Consider the following 9,214-nt stretch of genomic DNA (forward strand, 5'->3'; position numbering starts at 1 on the left):
AGGCCAAACAAGAGGCCTATGATGATTTGTATGCTCGGCTGGACAGCAAGGAAGGCGAGACTGATCTTTACAGTCTGGCGAGACAGAGAGACAAAGATGGTAAGGACCTGCAGCAGGTTAGGGTGATTAAGGATAGAGATCGCAATGTATTAACATGCGCCGGTTGTTTTAATGGCAAGATGGAAAGAGTACTTTGAAGAATTGATAAATGAGGAAAATGAGAAGGAACAAAGAGTAGAAGACATGACTGTTGTGGACCAAGACGTAGCAAACATTTGCAAGGATGAAGTGAGGAGGGCGCTGAAGAGGATGAAGGGGGGAAAGGCAGTCGGGCCTGATGATTTACCAATCTAGGTAAGGAAGTGTCTTGGAGAGGTGGCGGTGGTGTTCCTGACTGGGTTATTCAACAAGATCTTAGATGGTGAACAGATGCCTGAAGAATGGAGAAGTGTACTCGTGCCCATTTTTAAGAACAAAGGAGATGTGCAGAGTTGTACTAACAACAGAGGAATAAAGTTGATGAGCCATACAATGAAATTCTGGGAAAGAGTAGTTGAAGCAAGACTAAGAGCAGAAGTGAACATTTGTGAGCAGCAGTATGGCTTCATGCAGATGCACTGTTTGATTTAAGAATCTTGATAGAGAAGTACAGAGAAGGTCAGAAGGAATTGCATTGTGTCTTTGTAGATCTGGAGAAAGCGTACGACAGGGTGCCCAGAGATGAGCTGTGGTATTGCACGAGGAAGTCTGGAGTGACAGAAAAGTTAGTCAGAGCGGTGCAAGACATGTATCATGACTGTAAGACAGTTGTAAGGTGTGCAGTCGGTGTGACTGAGAAATTCAAGGTGGAGGTGGGTCTCCACCAGGGGTCAGCTCTGAGCCCCTTCTTATTTGCTATGGTGATGGATAGGCTGACAGGCGATGTTAGACAAGAATCTCCTTGGACCATGATGTTTGCAGATGACATTGTGATCTGTAGCGAGAACAGGGAACAGGTGGCGGAGAAACTAGAGACGGGGAGATATGCCCTGGAAAGGAGAGGAATGAAGATCAGTCGCAGCAAGACGGAATATATGTGTGTGACTGAGAGGAGGGATCCAAGTGCAAGAGTGATGCTACAGGGGGAAGAGATAAAGAACGTGGAGGATTTTAAGTACTTTGGGTCAACTGTCCAGAGCAATGGAAAGTGTGGATAAGAGGTGAAGAAGCGTGTCCAGGCAGGCTGGAGTGGCTGGAAAAAAATATCAGGTGTGATGTGTGATAGAAGGGTTTCAGCTAGGATGAAAGGAAAAGTGTATAAAACAGTGGTGAGACCAGCCATGATGTTTGGACTGGAGACAGTGCCACTGACGAAAAGACAGGAAGCATAGCTGGAGGTAGCAGAGCTGAAGATGTTGAGGTTTTCTTTGGGAGTGACCAGGTTGGATATGATCAGGAATGAGTACATTAGAGGGACAATTCATATTAGAGGCTTTGGAGAGAAAGTCAGAGAGGCCAGACTGAGATGGTTTGGTCATGTCCAGAGGAGAGAGAGTGACTATATCGGGAGAAGGATGCTGAGCCTTGAACTGCCACGCAGGAGATCGAGAGGAAGACCGAAGAGGAGGTTTATGGATGTGGTCAAAGAGGACATGAAGGTAGCTGGTGTGAGAGAAGAGTATGCACAAAACCTGGATAGATGGAGGACATTGATTCGCTGTGGCGACCCCTGAAGGGAAAAGCCGAAGACATTCAATGCTTTAGGTTTAGTATATCCGGCCCAAACAGTCCCTCCAAATGCTCCTGGCCCAGCCCCTCTGTAAAATTTTAGAACCCATTGTGGCCCACATTAAAAAAGTTTGCCCACCCCTGCTCGAGGCTCATTACCAGGAAATCAAAGAGCATATAGACAAGCAATTGTGAATACTCAAGAACATTTTTTCTTCACTTAACTACAGAAGCTGCTACAATGTATTGTAACGTCTGGTGCTTGTGATTTGCGTGTTTGAGAGTTGGGCTAGTCGGGGGAGCGTGACGTCACGGATAGAGAAGGGCGGACCCGACAACTAGAGATTCCGCTAGCTGTCTGAGTGGATTGAGCATGAGCGTGAGTTGTGGCTGAACAGAACTCCTGTATAAATGTGCGAACTGCTTCGTTTTTGTTCATTAAAAGTCCCACCCACTATACCAGTGACTGTGTGCATCATTTGTCACGCTGACGGGCATTACAGTTTTTATAATCAGTACAGTATATGTATTATTTTCCCTTACTTTGATGTCTTCTAAAGAAAACTCACTAAGGGACGATCATTCTTGTTTTATTTTCAAAGACATAGAAGACGAAAAAAATAATTAATCAAATCATTCATTTTCCGAACTGTTTTATCCTGATGAGGGTTGCGGGGGTGCTGGAGTCCATACCAGTTTTCTTCGGGTAGGTGGCAGGGGATACCATGAACCGTTTGCTAACCAATCGCTGGGCAAATAGAATAAAAGAAACAACCATCTGCACTCACACTCACACTAAAGACAATTTGGAGTGGTCAATCACCCTGCCATGCATGTTTTTTGGAATGTGGGAAACCGGGGGAACATGATAAAACCCAAGTAGACATGGAAAGAACGTGCAAACTCCACACAGGGAGGCCAGAGCTGGAATCCATGAACTCTGCACTGTGACGTTAAAGTGCTGCTAACCACTGGACACCCGGGTAGTCTTATTTTCCAGTGTATAAGGTGCACTGTACTATAAGGCACATCTCCATTGAATGACATGTTTTAAAAATGTTTCCATATGTAAGACACAGCACACCAATCGAGGCTGGGATTAGGTTTTATATATTCCAGCATGGACAGCGCACAACTTTTTCTTCAGGTGGAAATGAAGTCGGTGGCCGCTGACAGTAGTTGAGAGACCTGTTGTCGCTCAATATTGCTTTACGTATAAAGCGCACCGGCATATAAGGCGCAGGGTCATCTTTTTTACAAGAAATGAAGGCTTTTGGGTGCGCCTTATACATGAAAATATGGTAATGTAACATTACAAAAACACAAAAATAAAGAAAATAAATGACTCAGTCAGGAAGCAAATGCCATATTCCAATTTTTAAACCACTGACTATGCTTTTTATTTTGACTAACTCCAATTTAAACAAGCATTAGGATGCAAAGTAGCAACAGAAGTCAGAGACATAATTGTGGTCATTATTTTATTCATGAAGATTTAGACTGACTTATGGGTTTGCACTGCAATGGGTACCACAAATGCAAACACCATCTGCAAATTGCCGGACTGGTGAACAGAAAACAAATAAAAACAGCACGTATAATACCTCGGTCAAAAGGTTAATAGTATCACAGACAAAACGTCTCATTTTGAAAAAGTGCATTCACAAACATGACAAATACTTTCAACCCATGATGTCTGTTTTCATGAGATACAAAATACTGTATGAATACCTATTTTAAATTTGTTTGTATCTCTATACATAGATTTTTCTTCAAAACGATCACTTCTTTTATCTTTTTTTTTTCTATATATAAAGGTTAAAAGCAGGGCAGAGGTTATAGCAGCTTTCGACTTCTCCAGCCTCACATACAGGTAGTGACCTCCGTATTTTGAAATACCGAATACTTACCAGCTATCCAAACAACGTTTTCAGCCGATTCTCTGTTTTTAAACTCAAATGACTTACTATTTTATTGAACAAGATATTCTTCAGTGAAGTTTGTAGATTGGAAAATAAAAACAAGATAATCAATAAAATGTGTGGGGCATTAAATATATTTTTGTATACTGCTTTTTTTGTGAATATCATAAATACTAAAGACACAGGAGCATGTGTCAAGATAAAAATAGTTAAAACTTATTTTCCAGTTTTCTAGTTCATGAGAAACCAAATACCAGGCGAGCACAAATAACACAATACTGCAGTCGTTTTCAATCAAAAACAGCATTAATAAAGCAGGTCGACCGAATGCCTAGAAAAAAAAAACATTATTTTTCATTTTAGTTCTGTTCAATATGTTTGCCCGTTGTGGATAAGGCAAAATCTCGGTTTTAATAGGAATCCACAAAAGCAGTCAAACGTAGAGATAAAAACTATAAGTCTCATGCAAAAGTTGCAAGACAACATTCTGTATTCCCAAACGAGAGACAAATCATGTTTAATAATATCAAGTGAACAAGGAATGGGTGGAGAGCAAACAATACTTCTAATTAACACTAAATACAATATTTCCAAGAGAAAAAATATCTCATCTGTACATTATATTGTAACATGAATTTTAGACTGCATCAGCAGTTTCTTTCCATGTGAGCGTTTTAGTTTTAGTACTAGCTTTAAGAGACTTGTCTGTCTTCAGTTGATCCCAATCTCTTTGTTTTCCTCCATATACCTGGAGAATGGGTGGCTCGCCCCGACCTCAAGGGTAACTTTCTCAATCCCGCTCATAGGAGGGCTGGTGCCTGTTTGCAGACGGTCCATTGCATTAGGCATGGCTCGCAGCGAAGGGATTCCTGTATTGCCGAGGCTGACAGGTAGCTGACTGATACCTCCGTTTTGGATCACGGAGATCTCATTGTTCTTCATGGCCAAACCATTGGTGATAGCAGCTGCATATTGGTTCCAAAAACCAGGGTCGACATTCATGGCGCGAGCTGCCAGGTCTTTCTGGAACATTTCGCTGAACTTCATTGCATCCCCACCAAGTAGGGCCATGGGATTCTCCACAGATAGTCGCCGCCCTCTACGCGCTGGTGCATTGTTCCACATGTGTGTTCCCATGTGGACCTAAAGAAAGCAAACACAGACCAAAGTACAAATAATTATCCTGTTCATCAAGCATTATAAAGATTTGAGTCACATAGTCCTGGGGAACGGTTGGCAACGAGCAATGGAGATTTTATTTTAAGTCACACTTAACACACTGGTTTAAGTAGAAAATAAAGGATGAAGAGCAATACCATTTTGTCGGCATCAATCCTTAAATCCACCAACTGCAGTTGTTACTTACCTTTAGATTGCCTTTAGTGGTGAAGGCTCGTCCACAGATGGAGCAGGCAAAAGGTTTTTCTCCAGTGTGTGTGCGCTCATGGATTTGCAGAGCGCTGGCAGAAGAAAAATTCTTCCCACAGGAGTGGCAGTTGTGCTGCTTTGGTGTACGTCGTGGGGGTGGGGGAGCCAATATGGGGTTAGTGCTGGGGCTCAGGGTGGCTTGGGGCGTTGCAGCAGCAGGAACCTGGATGCCCACAGGCAGGTGGGAATTGTCGCTCAAAGCCATCGACTTGCTGTTCCCGTTCATTTCCATTTTGATCATATTTGATGCGGTGCTGGCCAAGTTAGGAGTGTTTAGACCTAACAGAAAAAAGTCAAGATAATATTTTTGGCTTTGTCACATAACTTTTTTAATCTGTTTTCATTTATTCACAACACCTGGCCTAATCTGATTCGAAACTTCAACCCATTAAAGGACTGTGGTGACTACAGAGGATAGCCTACCATGTTGTGAGGTTACAGGGTGCATGAAAGGGTTAAATATACATTTGTTTTGGAGCTTGCCACTTATCAATGATTTCAGGAATCAGAAATGATAAAATGACATAGACGCTCCCCAATTTACGAACATTCGAGTTACGAATAACAGTACATATGAACATTTTTGTGGATACAGTATGTCGAAAAATGTTTGGACAGAGATGCTGTATGTTTTTTTGTATTTTTTTTTTTTTTTTTGTATTGCATGTCGAGCTCGCTTGCAATTGGCTGCGGGCTGTGCTTCACACACACGAACACACACAGACATGTTAGAGGTTTCAAGGGCTGGTTGTTTACTTGACGGCAACCAATGCTGACTAATCAGCTTGCTGAAGTGTTTTCAACAAGTTCAGGGCCAGATCCGCCGAGGTCGCTTACGATTGGCTGCATAGAGTTTGTGGGCGGGGAGGAAATTCCTCTTCCCAGTTGAGGCTCTGAGGAGGAGGTGAATGGCAATGCATAACAAAAAGTGGTTGCTGGCACGTATTTCAGTAAGTACGTGCCGGCAGCTTCAGTAATAGCTTACTGAAGAGGATATATGTCATCTTACTACAGTAGGTGTAAATTATTTTTTTACGACTGTTAGGGCATCTGTGTTTTATACTTCCCCGCTCAGTGTTTGACTTAAGCATACATTCCATACAAAATATAGCACTGAAGCAACTTCACTTGACGAATGACTCCTCGGAACGTATCTCGTTCGGAAGGTGGAGAGCGTCTGTACCGTACTAAGTGTGCACGGATATTTGTAAACTTACATTTTGATGATTAATTTTGTAATTTTACTCATACACACCTCGATCTCTATTCAGAAACAGCATACTGAAGTGGCTTTCCTCCTTGATAAAGTGTCTGCTAGGTTGAATGGCAGTTAGGTCCAGGGCCCCATTGCCCTCTGTTCCAGGAAATGGAGACGTGGTTTCAGATTTTTCAGACTTCACAATTGCTAAGCCGGCTTCATTATTCTCCTGGCTCTCCTCTACTGCCATGGCAGTGTTGTGATTATTGAGGGTAGCCGGGGACTTTGATCGCTGGTTCTCACAGTGGCTGTGAGCTGGAGACAGATGTTGCAATGAACCGGAGGATTCTGAGAGTGCAGGGCTCCCCAAGCTTTGAGATTCTGCATCTCCAGCTACAGACAGTGAATCAGTAGGAAAACATTCATTTTCGCTTCCATAGCTGCAGACATTTTGATTCGGCTTTTCAATAAATGAACTGGTAATTTGTGCAGTGGAGTCAATCATCTTCATCTGATTCTCCATGGTGGCGATGCTAGACATTATGGAAGTTGGAGGAGAGCTTCCAGGTGAATAAGCTTTAAATGGCTCCATTTCACCTTCTTTCAAATCAACTTCATCGTCTATAGCTTGCTCCATTTCATCCAGAAGATCATCATCATAATTGCTCATTGCATCAATACTCTTTTCATCGAATGACAGGTCTGTGTCCATTTCCTGAACGTTCTCAGTGACTGGAGTGTTTGGAATCTGGCCGCCCATGTGCATACGAATGTGCTGTTGTAGAACAACAGCATTGGTGAATTTTTTTTGACATATAGGGCATGAGTGCTGCACTCGTAGAGGGGGTTTGGACCTATGAACACCAAAATGTGTTTTGAGATTACCCTTGGTGGTGAATGCCCGCCCACATATCTTACATTTAAAAGGCCGCTCACCAGTATGGATGCGGTAGTGCATCTTGAGAGCACTCTGACAGCTTAAAACACGGTGACAAATGACACACTGGTTGGGGTCAGACATTTTTTTGTCAATGTTTTCAACAAGCTGTTGCAACTTTGATGTCTCCGATGTTTGCATAGAGTCCAGGAGGCCCCCAAAGGGAAATTTTGCCTTAAATTGATCAGAAAGCATAGGGAGAACAGGGTGGGACATTGGATTTGAGGAGGAGCTTGGGCTGTTGATGGGTTCAGAAATCTGGGAACTATTCGTCACTGTTGTGGTGGTGATGGCAGTGGAGAGAACCACATGAGATACCGTTGTTGTAGTAGTGGTGTTTTCCCCTGGCCGACTTGGGCCGGTTGGGGGCAGGAGAATGCCTTCAGGCTTCAGGACAGGTGGTACACCGTTCCCCGGTGTGGGTTTTGGGGAAGTGGAAGTGGTTATTGCAGCGTCAATCATAATATTAGGAGACAACGATGCACATTCGCTTGAAAGGGGTGATTGCCTTTGAGGTGACCTATTTAAGGGCGTGAGGCTCACAGAATCACCAAAGCCACCCATCATACTTGGTAAGGTGGGAGGTAGTTGGAGCCCGACTGAGGTTGGAACACTAGGGAGGACGGGTTTACTGTCAAGCCATGTGGTAACAGGCTTTTCTGGGGGCAAAGACATCCCATATGGAATGCCTGAGCTTGTAGGAACATTGTCTAGGTACTCAGGAACTGGGTAGGGGTTCATTTGAATATGAGGATATTTTTCTTTGTGCCTCTGGAAGTGGACTTTCAGATTTCCCTTGGTAGAGAATCGATTACCACAAATGTTGCATTTGTAGGGCCTTTCTCCAGTGTGGGAACGCAGGTGGATTTGGAGTGCGCTGTCACTGCCAAATACTTTCGCACAGAATCTACACTTGTGCTTGAAGAAAGGGTCTTCAGAACTGGGCTTAGTGTCAAAAACAGACACATTTGGCGGCTTCCCCTTGCGATGCTTCATCAAAGCAGACAGGGGGTCGAGGGCATTTGCTGTTGCTGCTATGCTAGCCAACGGGTTTGGGAATATGACGCTGCTTGATGAGCTGTGAGGTATCAGCGGTAGACTGGAAGCTGAATTCAGGAGGCTGTTGTGACTGAGCGATGGCGGAGTGCTGGAGTTTCTGGGATGAGTGGTACTGCTACAAATTCCACCATTTCCTGTCACACTATTGCTCATGCTCATGTTGGTGCCAGACGATGAGCAGGATGGAAGCAGAGCTGACAATCCAGAGGCATTGGGTGGTGGAAACACTGAACTACTGGAGGACGTATTGGGTACTGAAGAATTTGATGGCTGACTTCTACCTGATGTTTGGGAGTGAGGCCCTTCTATTCCAGAGGTCAGAGGTAAAGTACCTTGGCTATTGAGAGAAGCTGGCAACCGAACAGGCAGCTGATGAACTGGAGGAGTGATAAAGTTTTGGAGTTGAAGATGACTTGCAACCGTGGGGGCACATGCAGAAACCAGCCCATGGTTTCCTCTCACTGTGTTGTGGTGGTTAAGTGCAGGCTTAGATCCAGACTGTCTGTTCATCAGAGCCACTTGACTTCGGATTTGTTCTATCAACTGCAGCTGGTGTATTTGCTGCTGCTGAAGGGCCATCAGCTGATCCAAGATCATAGGTATAGCCATGGTGGTAACTCCATTGCCTGCCGCTGCCCGAATGCTCTGAGAAAACTGTGCCACTGCTACCCGAGTGCCATGCAGTGTTTCTAGGGTAACATTAGTGCTTGGCATGGTATATTGCCATCGCTCAGTCATAACACCTGGGGGGCTGATATAATCCAGCTGAGATACAGCATCATCTACTTCAGGTGATGCCACATCTTTTTCTTCAAGATCCATATTTTTTTCAGAGGAGAGTTCCACTTCCATCTCCATATCCTCTTTTTCCAGGATCCTGATCCCATTAGATGTGGTCATCTCTGGGACATCGTCACCCTCACTCGCAGGTGTGTGGTGGCCGTCCCTGGCATCATCGCTGTC

General features: G+C 44.0%; 1 protein-coding gene across 1 annotated transcript in view; it reads right to left on the minus strand.

Moving 5' to 3' along the window:
• Nucleotides 1–3,169: 3,169 nt before the first annotated feature.
• sall3a (spalt-like transcription factor 3a) overlaps nucleotides 3,170–9,214 on the minus strand; it is a 14,435-nt gene continuing 8,390 nt past the window's right edge. The window contains exons 2-4 of the mRNA XM_088999412.1: nucleotides 6,313–9,214; nucleotides 4,996–5,336; nucleotides 3,170–4,772 (exon numbers count right to left, since the gene is read on the minus strand). The exon at nucleotides 6,313–9,214 is cut by the window's right edge and continues 242 nt beyond it. Coding sequence (XP_088855538.1) covers nucleotides 4,341–4,772; nucleotides 4,996–5,336; nucleotides 6,313–9,214 — 3,675 coding nt within the window. The 3' untranslated portion in view covers nucleotides 3,170–4,340. The remainder of the gene's footprint in view (nucleotides 4,773–4,995; nucleotides 5,337–6,312) is intronic.

This window comes from Hippocampus bargibanti, linkage group LG06, assembly GCF_051943395.1.
Source record: "Hippocampus bargibanti isolate YZ-2025 linkage group LG06, ASM5194339v1, whole genome shotgun sequence".
In the NCBI taxonomy this organism is placed as follows: domain Eukaryota; kingdom Metazoa; phylum Chordata; class Actinopteri; order Syngnathiformes; family Syngnathidae; genus Hippocampus; species Hippocampus bargibanti.